The sequence below is a fragment of the Tripterygium wilfordii genome, chromosome 11 (assembly GCF_013401445.1).
Source record: "Tripterygium wilfordii isolate XIE 37 chromosome 11, ASM1340144v1, whole genome shotgun sequence".
NCBI lineage: Eukaryota > Viridiplantae > Streptophyta > Magnoliopsida > Celastrales > Celastraceae > Tripterygium > Tripterygium wilfordii.
This window is the reverse complement of record NC_052242.1, coordinates 550223-563860: the sequence shown is the minus strand read 5'-3', so window position 1 is coordinate 563860 and position 13638 is coordinate 550223. Positions and strand designations below refer to the sequence as shown.

Here is a 13638-nt window from a genome sequence, read left to right as displayed (position 1 = left end):
ATGAAGGTTCGAGGATTTCTAGATGTCTGACGTTCACACACCACATATTCTCCACTAAGTGGCTACTCAATTCCTACTATGCCCTTGTACTCCGTCCAACATAATGCTTCATTCCTCTACAAGTGTCCAGAAGTAAGGGTTATATCGGTTATTTCCTATATTTGGCCTTACTGAAGAGGCAGCCATCAGGTGTTGAAGTCCCACTGAACCTTTAGTAATTTAACCAATTGAAACCAGCCACGAAAGCAACCGTAAGCTGGAAACCCCAACTTACTAAACGATTACAATTTTAAACTGTAGGTTCGGCCGTTTCTGATTGTAGCTCTTGTCATCTCCCTTGGCTCTCTCATTCTTCAGCAGCAAGAACAGAGCATCTGCAGTTCTTCTTTCTTCACATCAAAAGGTCCGATTTTTCCCGATACATCGGTAAACCGAAACAATGAATCCGATTCTAACTAACTCTGTCAGCATGTTTCGGTCTCTCTCGAAACCCACACACCATCCTCTCCTCCATATCCGCCTCCTCTTCCTATTCGTCCCAACCTAAAATTTCAAATCTCAAACTCTCACAAATCATGGGACCTTAATTTTCATTTTAGGTAAAATTTATTTATTTATTTTTTCTTCTGTTTTGCAATGCCGGCTCAGTCGATGGTTGATGTTCTGACGGAGGACCTACTTGCCCGGGTCTATGAGAAACTCGCCTCCGACTTGGATCGTAAAACATGGCGACTCGTTTGCAAGGAATACCACAGAGTCGATTTGGTGACACGCTCGACTCTTCGAGTGTTACGACTCGAGTTCTTGTTAAGTCTTCTACAGAAGTACGCAAACATTGAGACCTTGGACCTCTCGGTGTGTCCTCGCATTGACTGCGGGACTGTGTCGTTGCTAGTGAATCGCAACGCTGTGGATCGGGCGGCATGGACTCAGGGGCTGAGGAATTTGGTCCTGAGTCGCGCAAACGGATTGAGAGCTCCGGGTCTGGGGATGCTGGTGCAGGCTTGTCCGTGCCTGGAGTATGTTGACGTTTCGTATTGCTGGGCTTTCGGCGACAGGGAGGCTGCAGTGCTGTCGGGAGCGGCGCGGTTGAAGGTGCTGAAAATGGACAAGTGCTTAGGAGTTAGTGATGTTGGGTTGGCAAAGATAGCTGTGGGGTGTGGTAGATTGGAGGGGCTGAGCTTGAAGTGGTGCATGGAGATAACTGATTTGGGTCTTGATCTTTTGTGCAAGAAGTGTCGGACTTTGAAGTCTCTTGATGTGTCCTATTTAAAGGTTTGTGTTCGTTCTGTTTTTGGGCTTCTATTAATTTGTTCTGTTTGTTTACTTTACCTTTTTTAGGTTTTGGGCTGTTTGGTCTCTGATAAAGTTAGAAAGGAAGTGGATATTTGAAAGGGACTTGTGGAAAAGTGTAGTTATAGGTATATCATGATTTTTTTTCTTTACCCATCTGCATTAGGTGTTTTGAGTTCTATGGTGTTTGATTCAGTGATTTTGTTGCAAAGTTGGAGGGAAAATGGACAATGTGAGATGATTTAAGTTTTGAAATTTTCCTTGTCTATTAGGAAATTGGATGAGAAGGACAAAGGAAAATAATGGAGAGGGGGAGGGGGATGGTGGAAGGGGAGGAAGAAGGACATTATTTGGTTCAAGTATAAAAAATTAAAAACATTATCTTATAATTTTTTCCCTGTGATTTTGCATTGGTAGAAGGACCAGTATTTGGTCTTCTTTTGATGAATTTGATTGCTGCATTGGTCTTAGGTGACGAATGAATCACTTTGTTCAATTGCTTCTCTGCCTAAGTTGGAGGTTTTAACCATGGTGGGTTGCCCTTTGGTGGATGACACTGGTCTACAGTATTTGGAAAATGGCTGCCCTTTGCTACAAGTAAGTGTTTTTTTTGTGTATTTTGGGATTACAGAATATAGCAGGTTGAGCAAATTATTTCTAGAAGTAAGTCAAAGAATTATACCGACGTTGGAATTTGCAGATGATTGATGTAACAAGGTGCGATTGTGTTAGTTCTTCCGGTTTAATCTCTGTAATCAGAGGACATAAAGGCCTTTTGGAGCTCAGTGCATGTTACTGCATATGGGTAAGTGAATATATGTATGCGCGTTATCTTAAATCAGTGGTTTTGATTTATTATTATTTTCTTAAGTTCAGAATTCAGATGTTCTGAGCTTGAATCTTGGTATCTGGGGTAGGAGCTCTCCACAACCTTTCTGAGCTGCATGAAGGATTTAAATAATCTGAACTCAATTAGAATTGATGGAGCTCAAGTTTCGGACTCTACTTTCCAAGTTATGAGTGCCAACTGTAAGTCTTTGTCTGAAATTGGATTGGGCAAGTGCATAGGCGTGACCGACAGGGGCATTATGCAGCTAGTATCCGATTGTGTCAATTTGAAGATCCTAAATCTGACATGCTGCCACTCCCTTACTGACGCTGCAATTTCTGCTATAGCAAACTCTTGTAGGAAGCTTGCATCCCTTAAGTTAGAGTCATGTGATATGATCACTGAGAAGGGTCTTTTTGAGCTGGGATCTTATAGCTTGCTACTTGAGGAGCTCGATCTCACTGATTGTCATGGCGTAAATGACATAGGTAAACGGTACTTTCCAGTTCTTCTATATCTTAAAGTAAATGAGAATTTTTGTTTTAAGGGAAGAATGTTGTTGTCTGGGGGATATTGTCATTGAAGTATTCAATAATGTTTCAGTGATGTTGTTGGAGAATTGAATTTTCATTTATTCAAGTGTTACGAACATCATTGCCACTCTCATTCTCTACTTACGTTTTTATTCTCCAGATTGCCTTAGTTTTTTCCCCTCGTGCTATTTCTTTCCATCTCATATTGGATTGATCCCATCTCATATTGGATTGATCCCTTATCAGTATTCGGTCACTTGGTTGATTTTTATCTTTGGTGTTTTCTTTGCTGTAGGGCTTAAATATTTGTCGGGATGTTCAGAAATGTTGTGCTTGACATTAGGACTTTGCACAAATATATCCGACGAAGGACTGTGCCATATTGGTTCAAACCACCCAAAGCTTTTGGAATTGGATCTATACCGGTAATTTGACCTTGAATTCAAATTTATAATATTTAAATTTTGATGGATAACATGGGAAATAGTTTTATTTTCACATATCTTGGAGATGCAGCTGCACCGGTATTGGAGATGATGGCTTAGCTGTGTTATCAAATGGCTGCAAAAAGTTAAAGAAACTCAACTTATCATACTGTAATGGGATTACTGATAGAGGAATGGAATCAATTGCCTATTTTGAGGAGCTTTGTGACATGGAGATGCGGGGCCTCAAGAAAGTCACAGATGTAGGTTTAAAGGCTGTTGCAGCTGGGTGTAAGAGACTAGCAGATTTGGATTTGAAACATTGTGATAATATTGATGATTTGGGCTTCTGGGCACTTGCCTACTATGCACGGAACTTGCGACAGGTATGAAAGATTTTGAATGGGAAGGGTCCGAAAGTGTTCTGTTGTTTAGATCTGGCATTTTACTAGCTAAACATAACTGGCAGACATGGGATGCAAAGCGAAAAACTGAAAATTCACAGTTACTTGACTTAATATCTGATCTATAGTACTGGCACTCTGGCAGACCTGAGAGAATGTTTCTAATACTGAATTGCACTGATGATTGCAGGTAAATCTGAGTTTTTGTGCTTTGTCAAATATGGCATTATGCACGGTGATGGGGAATTTGACGCGCCTTCAAGACGCAAAGCTAGTGCAGCTCCCCAATGTTACAGTGGAAGGGTTTGAACTTGCACTTAGGGCATGCTCCGTCCGGATCAAAAAGATCAAGTTACTTGCTTCTCTCAGGTTATGGCTTTCCTCAGAAACACTTGAAATCCTACACAGTTCAGGTTGCAAGATTAGGTGGGATTAGCAGTGTGTAATATCGTCAGATGCATGTTTGAAACCATAAACAATCGTTTGTCACGGTTATTGTTTTAACTTTTTACTATAATGTATCTATGCATGTTGGCATAAAGACTATATATAGCAATGTTTAATATTTCTTCTTTTTTTCGAGTCTTTTCGGCCCCAGAGGAGTTTAGATGGACTGAACATATGTAAAAGAGATGCAGTCCACCTGGCCAACATACCTATGAGGGCAAGGAATAATTGAAAACCATGCCCTTGAGAAGAAAGCATAACTTCTGCTTTGTCCAGAGGAAAGGGAGCAGGTACTTTCATTGCCGTGAAAGCAAACAATTCCTGCATTCTTTTCTATATATAATTCCACCTCTTTTCAGTAAGACCACTAAAAATCTCCTCTTTTTCCTCTCCCCGTTAATCTATTCCAGAAAAAATGACTTTAGGCAAATTTCTTTTCATTTTCTTCCTGCTTCCTTATTTTGAATCCTTAGTTTATTGTTTTCCCATAAAAGAACAGAACGTTACCACACAAGCCCTGATTTCCCAAGCTTGCTTTGATGTTGAAAGCCCTGAATCATGCTTGAATAACATGCATGCCGAGGTAGAAATAGCTGGCTCTTCAAACCGTACTTCAGTCTTGAGTGCAGCTCTCAGGGCCAGCCTTAATGAAGCTATTCAAGCTATTGACATGATCACAAAGTTCAACTCTCTGTCTATCAGCTACCGCGAGCAAATGGCGATTGAAGATTGCAAAGAACTCCTGGATTTCTCAGTCTCAGAGCTGGCATGGTCTCTCGGTGAGATAAAGAAGATTCGCGCCGGCGACAAAAACCTACACTATCACGGCAACATTAAAGCTTGGTTAAGTGCTGCACTCAGTAACCAAGACACCTGCCTCGAAGGCTTCGAGGGGACGGACCGGCGCCTTGAGAGCTTCATCAGGGGAAGCCTGAGACAAGTAACACAGCTGATAGGTAATGTTCTTGCTATGTACAGTGAACTTCATAGCTTACCTTTGAAACCACCTCCAAGTACAGAGTTTCCAAAGTGGATGACCGAGGGTGATCAGGAGCTTCTGAAGGCAAAACCTGCTCATATGCATGTAGATGCCATTGTTGCGGTGGATGGTAGTGGACATTACCAGACCATTACAGAGGCAGTCTATTATGCTCCAAGTCACAGCAATAGGAGGCATATTATATATGTGAAGAAGGGAGTTTACAGAGAGAATATTGATATGAAGAAGAAAAAGACCAATATCATGTTTGTAGGTGATGGAATTGGAGAGACTGTTGTGGAGGGTAATCGCCATTTCATGCAAGGATGGACTACCTTCCGTACTGCAACTGTCGGTTAGTCCTCTGTTCTTTGGAGTTCGATTTCATGAATCCATATTTCACACATAATCTAATCGTGTGGTATATAAGTAAAAAAAGTCTTGCATCTATCACACTAGGGCGTATTTTCTGGGTTCAAGAACCAACAGTGATGACCCATGAATAAAAAATCCGTGTGGACATGTGACCCAAAGGGTGCAATATCCTCGATGTGTTTGGGCTTGGACATGACCTTTACCTCTTCATTTGGACATAACTCAATCCATAATTGTGGGGGAGTGTCGAGCATAATCTCACACATCCAATTGACATTAACCCAACCGAGTGGTATATAAATAAAGGTCTCGCACCTCACAATATGACGCGTTTTCTAAGGTTAAGAACCAATGACAACGACTCATGAACAGCAAATTTGTATGGTTCCGTGTCCCATAACGGATAATATCTTTGATGTATTTGGACTTGGATTTCCAATAACGTTGAAAAAATGAATTGTAGATATAACATTATTCTTTCTGATTCCATTGTTGCAGCCGTATCTGGGAAAGGATTCATAGCAAGGGACATGACATTCCGGAACACAGCCGGACCAGAAAACCATCAAGCAGTGGCGCTTCGAGTTGACTCTGATCAATCTGCATTCTACAGGTGCAGCATGGAAGGCTATCAGGACACCCTCTATGCCCATTCCCTCCGCCAGTTCTACCGCGAATGTGATGTCTACGGCACTATAGACTTCATTTTCGGCAATGGAGCTGCCGTTCTCCAACACTGCAGGATATACACTAGAGTCCCCTTGCCACTACAGAAGGTCACCATCACCGCCCAAGGCCGGAAAAGCCCGCATCAGAGCACTGGCTTTTCGATCCAAGATAGCTTTGTGTTTGCCACTCAACCAACCTATTTAGGGAGGCCATGGAAGCAGTATTCCAGGACTGTTTTTATGAACACTTACATGGGTGCATTAGTGCAGCCAAGAGGGTGGCTCGAGTGGTATGGTAACTTTGCCTTGAACACATTATGGTATGGTGAGTACAGGAATTATGGGCCTGGGGCAAGCTTATCCGGGCGGATCAAATGGCCGGGTTACCATATCATGCGGGATGCTTCCGCCGCCAGCTTCTTCACCGTCGGCCGCTTCATCGATGGCATGTCCTGGTTGCCGGCAACTGGGATCAAGTTCACTGCTGGTTTGATCAATTAAGTCATCATCCTACAGGTTGCTCTGTATTATCATTAAGCCCATTGTAGGGATCCATTATGGGCCACCTCTGTACCAGGTTGGCCCAAACAGTAAGGTACTTCATTTTGTAACTAACATGGGCCTTAAGCCCATTGCACCTTATGCAAGTATGTAACCCATTCTTTATTTATTATTATTAGACGCAAATAATAATAGACCTTTCTTTGCAGCTTTGAGAATTTGTAATTTGGTAAAAGTATCCAACATAACATAGAGTATCTTCGGATCACTTCTCTACATAGACTTGTAAATTGAAGAAATTGTGCGCTCTAAGCCACTAGCCTGTATGGATTTATTTTTCATAGATCGTCGCCATTTGTATTTATGCCCAAAAAACGCATCTTTAATGTGAGATGAGCTTAACTTTACTTATAAACCGTTTGGCTGGATTATGCTCGACCAATATGAGATTTCAGTGTTGACATGTTTGAAGATGGCTTCAAAACTATGCACAACATCTCTCCTCCTCATGCTCTTCTTCTCTCCATGTCTTAGCAGACAACAAAACATGTGCAACTGCAGTAAGCTATGCTAAAACATTATTGACTTTTTATAAACAATGAATCACTGGGTTTACATTAAAACCAAGTTGTGTTCTATGTAAATTCCAGTTGTTTGCTTGTTATTGACTAAAGTTATATAGCAACTAAAGTACTGACAAGTTGTTATTGACAATTTGGCCTGCTAAAAACAGAGTATTTTTAAGCCAAATGGGCTTTTCATGTGCTATATGAATCATGAAACCTTAAAAATTGAACAAGTAGGGCAGAAGAACCTTCCTCAAAGGCTTCACAAACCCTTCTTTCTTTTCTATAAATTGAGTCAGAAAGACCAGGCAATGGCACCAAGTTTAATTTGCTCATCTACTTGTGTTTGGTCATGGCTTCATTCCTATCAAAACTATGCACAGCATCTCTTCTTGTCATGCTCTTCTCCTCTCCATGTCTTGCAGTTGTTTCCTCCTCAGTCTTCAACTCCCCAGACACCATTTGCAACTCCACACCTTATCCTTCCTTCTGCAAATCCATGCTGCCAAACAACCGTTCCGGCACCATTTTCGACTATGGTCGAATTTCATTCCACCAATCCATATCAACAGCCAAAGGGTTCCTTTCACTACTCAATCAGTACCTGAAATCAAGCTCCAACTTGTCTCAATCCACCATTGGAGCTCTCCAGGATTGTCAATTCCTAGCAGGACTAAACCAGGATTTCCTGATAAACACCCTGGCGATTGTCAATAACACCAATAGTACACTTCATAGCTCACAAGCTGAAGATTTACATTCACTGCTTAGTGCTGTCATAACTAATCAAGATACTTGTCTTGATGGGATTCAAGCCACATTCACAGCTTCAAGCATCAGGAATTCTCTCTCAGAACCTATTCAGAATGGAACCAAGGCATACAGTGTCTCTCTGGGACTTTTCACAAACAGTTGGGGTACTCATGTTGGATTCAGATCCAGATGGCTTAGAGAAAGGAAGCTGACCGCATTTTCCAACACCCAGAATCAGAAAACATATGGGTTTTTCAGGAGAAGGATGATTCTTCAAACAACTCCAGTTATTGGCAATGTTTCAGTAAGCCAAATGGTGGTTGTGAATCCTGATGGAACTGGAAATTTTACCACCATTAACGACGCGGTGAAGGTGGCACCAAACAACACTAAAGGCAGCAGCTACTTTGTGATTTATGTGGTTGCAGGGATTTATGAAGAGTATGTTTCCATTCCTAGCAACAAAAAGTACGTGATGATGATTGGAGATGGTATTAATCAGACGATAATCACCGGCAACCACAGTGTTGCTGATAATTGGACTACCTTCAATTCTGCTACTTTTGGTGAGTTCAACATGATTGTGATTGTGATTCTTGTTACTTACATGTTCTTCCTAAATTGTGCTCATTTTATTAAAAAGCTAAACTGCCTTACTCCTTTGAGCAGAACAAACATGTCTTAATCTCAAATATTTAGGGTCACACATGGATTTCAAGTCAAATTATAGTTAGGGTATATAATATTCAATTCTTAAACCTATATGAGGCTATTATACTTAACTCGGGATTTTTCTGATTTTGCGCATAGGCATATTTGCATCTTTTAGACATATATGTCCAATTTAACTTACGAATTTGCTGATTTGGGTTTTAGAGTTCAGGGTTCATTAATGAGTACTGACCTAAACAGTTTCTTATATCCATGCCACCACTCGGTGAATTGGATGAGAATGGCATTTGTACTATAGCTTATTTTCAAGATCAACTACTTGTGTATTTATGTGAATCAAACATTAATTATATATGCCTACACCCATTTGATACTATATACCTAACCTAACTTCTAGGTCAAGTTACCTATTTTTCCTTAGCAAGCAACCTCGACACTTCATTATCAAACCAGACATTTCCTCATGAAAAAACTCTTCAAATGCACCTCATTCTTAGACCATTAATTCCAAGTACTATTCTTTACATCTTGCAGCTGTGGTAGCACAAGGATTTGTGGCAGTGAACATAACATTCCGTAACACAGCAGGAGCAATCCAACAACAAGCAGTAGCTCTCCGAAATGGGGCGGACTTGTCTGCATTCTACAAATGCAGCTTCGAGGGCTACCAAGACACACTTTATACACATTCTCTCAGACAATTCTATCGAGAATGCAATATCTATGGTACTATTGACTTCATATTTGGTAATGCAGCCGTCGTTTTCCAAAACTGTAATATTTACTCGCGACTTCCATTGTCCGGACAATTCAATACGATAACTGCGCAAGGCCGAACAGATCCTAACCAAAACACAGGTACTTCAATTCAGGGTTGTAGTATTACAGCATCTAGTGACTTAGCCTCGTCGAATGGCACGACAAAAACATATCTGGGCAGGCCATGGAAGGAGTATTCGAGGACTGTTTATATGCAATCCTTTATAGATAGCCTGATTGATCCGTCCGGTTGGCACGAATGGTCGGGCAATTTTTCGCTTAGTACGCTCTATTATGCTGAATTTAACAACACTGGTCCTGGATCAAACACTTCTAGTAGAGTTACGTGGCCTGGTTATCGTGTGATAAATGAAAGTGATGCAGTTACCTTCACTGTGTCCAACTTTATAATAGGGGATTATTGGTTGAATACCACTGCTGTTCCTTACACTGGTGGATTTATCAATCAGTCATGAAGATTATAATAGATATGAATAATCACAATCATGTTTGCAGTAATTGGATCTTGTGGAGATGATAAATGTGAATCTACTGAAGTTTAAATTTTCACAATCATGTAAAATTATTATGATCATTACTCAAATTTTTTTTTTAAAATTTATGAAAGAGGATGGTACTTTGAATATTCATTTGTTTGGATTGAGGGGTTTGAGGAAAGAGGAGAGAAGGGGAGAGAAGGGAATGAATAATACTTTTTCTCTCCTATGTTTGGATAGATATAAAAAGGGAAAGAAAATTTGTTTAATTTACTCATTTATCCTTAGTTTTATGTTAAAATATTATGTACAAAGTAAAATAAGATTTTAACTTATAAATAACTTAATTAGTCATCTATCCCCTCCAAATGACTCCCCAATTTGGTAAAAATTTAATGAAATCTTCCTCTAATTCCTCCCCTTAATTTTTTATTAAATTATCCAAACAAGGGAATTAGAAGGAAATGCCCTTTCCCTTTTCTTTCTTTCTCTCCAAATCCCTCAATCCAAACATCGGGAGAGAAGGGAAATGAAATTTCCTTCCAATTCTCTTGTTTGGATAGTTTAGGAAAAAATTAAGAGGAGGGATTTGAGAAGAAGATTTCATTAAACTTTTGTCAAAATACTTCCCCTCCAAAATGAGGTCATGGAAAGGGATGACTAATTAAGTTATTTATAAGTTAAGAAACTTATTTTATCCTTGTACATAATACGTAAACATAAAAAGTAAGAATAAATTAGTAAATTAAACTATTTTTTTTTCTTTCTTTTTTTATCTATCCAACGTGAGAGAAAAATATTTTACCTTCCATTCTCTTCCTTCCCTTTCATTCCCCAAATCCTCAATCCAAATACACTCTAAGATAACATGGAATTGATACAAATTGATATTAATAATCCAAACAACAACAATGATTTAAAAGAACCTAAAAAAGAACACTAATAGTACAAACAAACAACAATGATTTAAAGCTTGAGGGTTAAATCAAGTCCTTGCTCGTCCTCAGAACGATCATTTGTTGGCTTCTTGATAGTGGAGCTTGGTCTTTGATATGGTTTGAATACACATCCACTTCTGCCTCCAAGGTGAAGTCTACTAGGTCCTCCAATGCCAGCGTTTGATTTTCCAAGCTCACTTGTCAAATTAGGGTTTAAACCCAAAGAAATAGACTTTTCAAACTGACTTGTTGAATTGGGTTTAAGACTCACAGGACTAGGGTTCACAACCCCACTTATCAAATGAGGGTTCAAAGCCGAAGAGCCAACATCTCCAAACCCACTTCTCAAACTAGGGTTTAAACCCAAAGAGCTGGGGTTTCCAAACCCATTTATTGAATGGAGGTTCAAACCCAAAGATCCAGCATTTCCAAGCCCACTTGACAAACTGAGGTTAGAACCCCAAGAGCTAGGGTTTCCAAGCCCACTTCTCAAATTGGGGTTAAATCCCAAAGAGCTAGAATTTCCAAACCCACTTCTCAAATTGGGGTTAAAACCCAAAGAGCTAGAGTTTCCAAACCCATTTCTGTGGTTCAAACCCAAAGAGTTAGGATTTCCAAACCCACTTTTCAAAATGGGGTTAAGACCTTGCATCTTGAACCTTTCATGGTCACGGTGGTCCAATGGATGTGCTAAGCCTTGGCTAGCTCTCTCACCATGACGATAATTATGGTATCCAATTGGGGTCCATGGAATATGTGTCTTGTGAATCATGGAATCCATCGTCGCCCCAAATGAGGATCTAATACCATAAGATCCATAAAGAGAAGCATGAGCTAGACTAGTTGAAAAATCATTGTAAGAAGTCAAGGGATCATAGTGACCCATAGCGTTCATTTGGAACTCTCGACGATGTTTTGCTATCAGTCTCTCATTCTTATGAGCATTTTGATGCCCACCAAGAGCTTGAGAGGTGGGGAAGTCTTTCTTGCAGAAGCTGCATGAGAAAACCCTAGGAGGTGACCTCCTATCGTGGCCGCTCTCATCGGATGCTTTTCTCAATATCGCGGCCTGAGCCGATGACTCTCCGGTGCCGTTGAATAGCCTCAGTCCAATCTCTGTTCAACAAAAATAGTACTAGAGTTGATATCGTAGTTACTTATAAGTAACAGACTTTTTGTATTAAATAAATTGAGATATATCAATTATTTTATATTCACTAAACTCATAGTGGTTTTTTAAGGAATAAAATGAAACAGGCCCTTTTAACTCAGTGGTAGAGTAACGCCATGGTAAGGCGTAAGTCATCGGTTCAAACCCGATAAGGGGCTTTTACCTTAAAACTCTCGTGGGAGTATTCATATTTTAAGCGAGACTAGAGATATATACTATTGATATATATATATATATATATATACCTGGAGGAGGAGGAGTGTTGTTGGCTGCAGCTTGGGTTGATTCCTCAACATTCTCTTCCAAATCAATCACAACCATCTTCATTTTCTCATCACTAATTGGTTTTTGTTTTTGTGAGCTGCTAGAGTTATCATCAGAAAGGGTTTTTGCCATGGCTGCCTAGCTAGGAGGGATAATATTTTCTTTGATCTTGTGATGTTTTTGCTTGAGAGTATGGTGATTAGGAGATTGAAAGAGAGGTTGAATTTATTGAGAATCACTAGGTTTGATTAATGGAAAGATATCTTGCTTACCATAAATGTATATAAAGGACTGACTAAGACCTTTTGTATATAGACGTCCCAAAAATACTTGCAAGAAAGACTGTAATAACGTACGTACGTACATCTACATTCACATTAGGAAGAAAAGTTCTCTATCAAAAGAAAAAGGAAGAAAAAGTTTGAGGCTCATCAAATGGCAAGTTAACTGAGTATCCAAACATATCCAACACTTGAATATAATTCCATCTCTGTAAGGATCGAGGACTCCTATGGTAAAACATCCAGTTTAATATGGAAGTGGAATTGATGATTTCTTGTTATATTAATATTATAGAAGTCAACTTGTTTTGTGTACCCTTTTTTGCATAAATTCATTGAAGAGAGAAAATTGATTGAGGGATAGAGATGACGGATATGGGAGCTCCGCAATTCGATTAGAATAGAAGATTAATTTTGATTCAATGGTTTGGGAGGTGTGCCAGATCAATATTACAATCCAAATATTTCAAAAATTTGCGCGGACTTTTGATTCAATGGATCGGGAGGAGTGCCAAATTAGTGATACAATCAAAATAGGGTAAATGATACTTTTGGTCATTGACAGATAAGGTCTGTTACAACTCAATCCCTTACGTTTCAAGCGTAACAATTTGATCACTGGAGTTACAGGGTTCTTTCATGATCAGGTTTTTAGCTGATTCAATCAGTCAACATGCTGACTTGTCACCAAAAAGTTAAAAAAAAAAATCATTTTTCCAACCAACATTGCACATGAGGAATTTATGTGAATGTGACAGGTCAGCACGTTGACTGATCGAATTTGTAGATTCTCTAATCGTTAAACAACTCATAAACTCCAGTGACCAAATTGTTACGTTTGAAACGTAAAAGATTGAGTTGTAACAGACCTTATCTGTCAATGACCAAATGTATCATTTACCCAATCAAAATATTTCAAAATAGGGTAAATGATACTTTTGATCATTGACAGATAAGGTCTGTTACAACTCAGTCCCTTACACGGCCATATTTTTTGCTAATCCTGTCAGTCAACATGTTGACTTGTCACCAAAAAGTTTAAAAAAAAAATTCCAACCAACATTGCACATGAGGAATTTATGTGAATGTGACAAGTCAACATGTTAATTGATCGAAATTTGTAGATTCTCTAACAGTTAAACAACTCATAAACTCCAATGATCAAATTGTTACGTTTGGAACGTAAAAGACTGAGTTGTAACAAACATTATCTATTAGTGACCAAATGTATCATTTACCCGATCAAAATATTTCAAAAATTTACGCGGAATAAAAAAAAATCG

At 39.4% G+C, this 13638-nt stretch overlaps 4 protein-coding genes and 1 non-coding gene across 8 annotated transcripts; 4 read left to right on the top strand and 1 right to left on the bottom strand.

Annotated features, from left to right (window-relative positions):
• The first annotated feature begins 300 nt into the window (after positions 1-300).
• On the top strand, positions 301-4068 carry LOC120009642 (F-box/LRR-repeat protein 3). Of its 2 annotated transcripts, none has more exons than XR_005470711.1 (7): positions 301-1275; positions 1765-1890; positions 1994-2098; positions 2211-2610; positions 2951-3080; positions 3172-3584; positions 3675-3805. XR_005470711.1 is itself a non-coding variant. In XM_038860296.1 (7 exons), the coding sequence occupies exons 1-7, from the start codon at positions 637-639 to the stop codon at positions 3918-3920; spliced, it is 1941 nt and encodes a 646-aa protein (XP_038716224.1). In that variant the 5' UTR covers positions 305-636; the 3' UTR covers positions 3921-4068. The 2 variants fall into 2 exon arrangements, 1 of the variants encoding a protein (XP_038716224.1); XM_038860296.1 differs by having other exon boundaries at positions 305-1275; positions 3172-3466; positions 3675-4068.
• Positions 4069-4079: 11 nt separating this feature from the next.
• LOC120009643 (putative pectinesterase/pectinesterase inhibitor 22) lies at positions 4080-6662 on the top strand. 3 transcript variants are annotated; one of them, XM_038860298.1, is made up of 3 exons: positions 4080-4221; positions 4431-5265; positions 5784-6662. In XM_038860298.1, the coding sequence occupies exons 2-3, from the start codon at positions 4503-4505 to the stop codon at positions 6452-6454; spliced, it is 1434 nt and encodes a 477-aa protein (XP_038716226.1). In that variant the 5' UTR covers positions 4080-4221; positions 4431-4502; the 3' UTR covers positions 6455-6662. The 3 variants fall into 3 exon arrangements, with proteins under 3 accessions (XP_038716226.1, XP_038716227.1, XP_038716225.1); XM_038860299.1 differs by having other exon boundaries at positions 4094-4221; positions 4426-5265; XM_038860297.1 differs by having other exon boundaries at positions 4215-5265.
• Positions 6663-7372: 710 nt separating this feature from the next.
• On the top strand, positions 7373-9680 carry LOC120009880 (pectinesterase-like). Its single transcript, XM_038860606.1, has 2 exons — positions 7373-8339; positions 8980-9680. The coding sequence occupies exons 1-2, from the start codon at positions 7373-7375 to the stop codon at positions 9678-9680; spliced, it is 1668 nt and encodes a 555-aa protein (XP_038716534.1).
• A 987-nt stretch (positions 9681-10667) lies between these two features.
• LOC120009486 (ice nucleation protein) lies at positions 10668-12206 on the bottom strand. The gene is made up of 2 exons (XM_038860099.1): positions 12056-12206; positions 10668-11755 (listed from the first exon to the last, which is right to left on the bottom strand). Exons 1-2 carry the CDS (start codon positions 12204-12206, stop codon positions 10668-10670), a joined length of 1239 nt encoding a protein of 412 aa, XP_038716027.1.
• Positions 11897-11968, top strand: TRNAT-GGU. Its single transcript has one exon. It is a non-coding gene; the product is annotated as a tRNA-Thr (tRNA).
• Positions 12207-13638: the final 1432 nt, after the last annotated feature.

Excerpts from the sequence above, each read along its gene's own strand:
- LOC120009642 (XM_038860296.1), top strand. The coding sequence starts at position 637 with ATGCCGGCTCAGTCGATGGTTGATGTTCTGACGGAGGACCTACTTGCC. Across the intron at positions 1,276-1,764 it reads TTGATGTGTCCTATTTAAAG|GTGACGAATGAATCACTTTG; the intron begins GTTTGTGTTCGT and ends CATTGGTCTTAG. Across the intron at positions 3,081-3,171 it reads TTGGAATTGGATCTATACCG|CTGCACCGGTATTGGAGATG; the intron begins GTAATTTGACCT and ends TTGGAGATGCAG.
- LOC120009643 (XM_038860297.1), top strand. The coding sequence starts at position 4,347 with ATGACTTTAGGCAAATTTCTTTTCATTTTCTTCCTGCTTCCTTATTTT. Across the intron at positions 5,266-5,783 it reads CTTCCGTACTGCAACTGTCG|CCGTATCTGGGAAAGGATTC; the intron begins GTTAGTCCTCTG and ends CCATTGTTGCAG.
- LOC120009880 (XM_038860606.1), top strand. The coding sequence starts at position 7,373 with ATGGCTTCATTCCTATCAAAACTATGCACAGCATCTCTTCTTGTCATG. Across the intron at positions 8,340-8,979 it reads CTTCAATTCTGCTACTTTTG|CTGTGGTAGCACAAGGATTT; the intron begins GTGAGTTCAACA and ends TACATCTTGCAG.
- LOC120009486 (XM_038860099.1), bottom strand. The coding sequence starts at position 12,206 with ATGGCAAAAACCCTTTCTGATGATAACTCTAGCAGCTCACAAAAACAA. Across the intron at positions 11,756-12,055 it reads CAACACTCCTCCTCCTCCAG|AGATTGGACTGAGGCTATTC; the intron begins GTATATATATAT and ends TTTGTTGAACAG.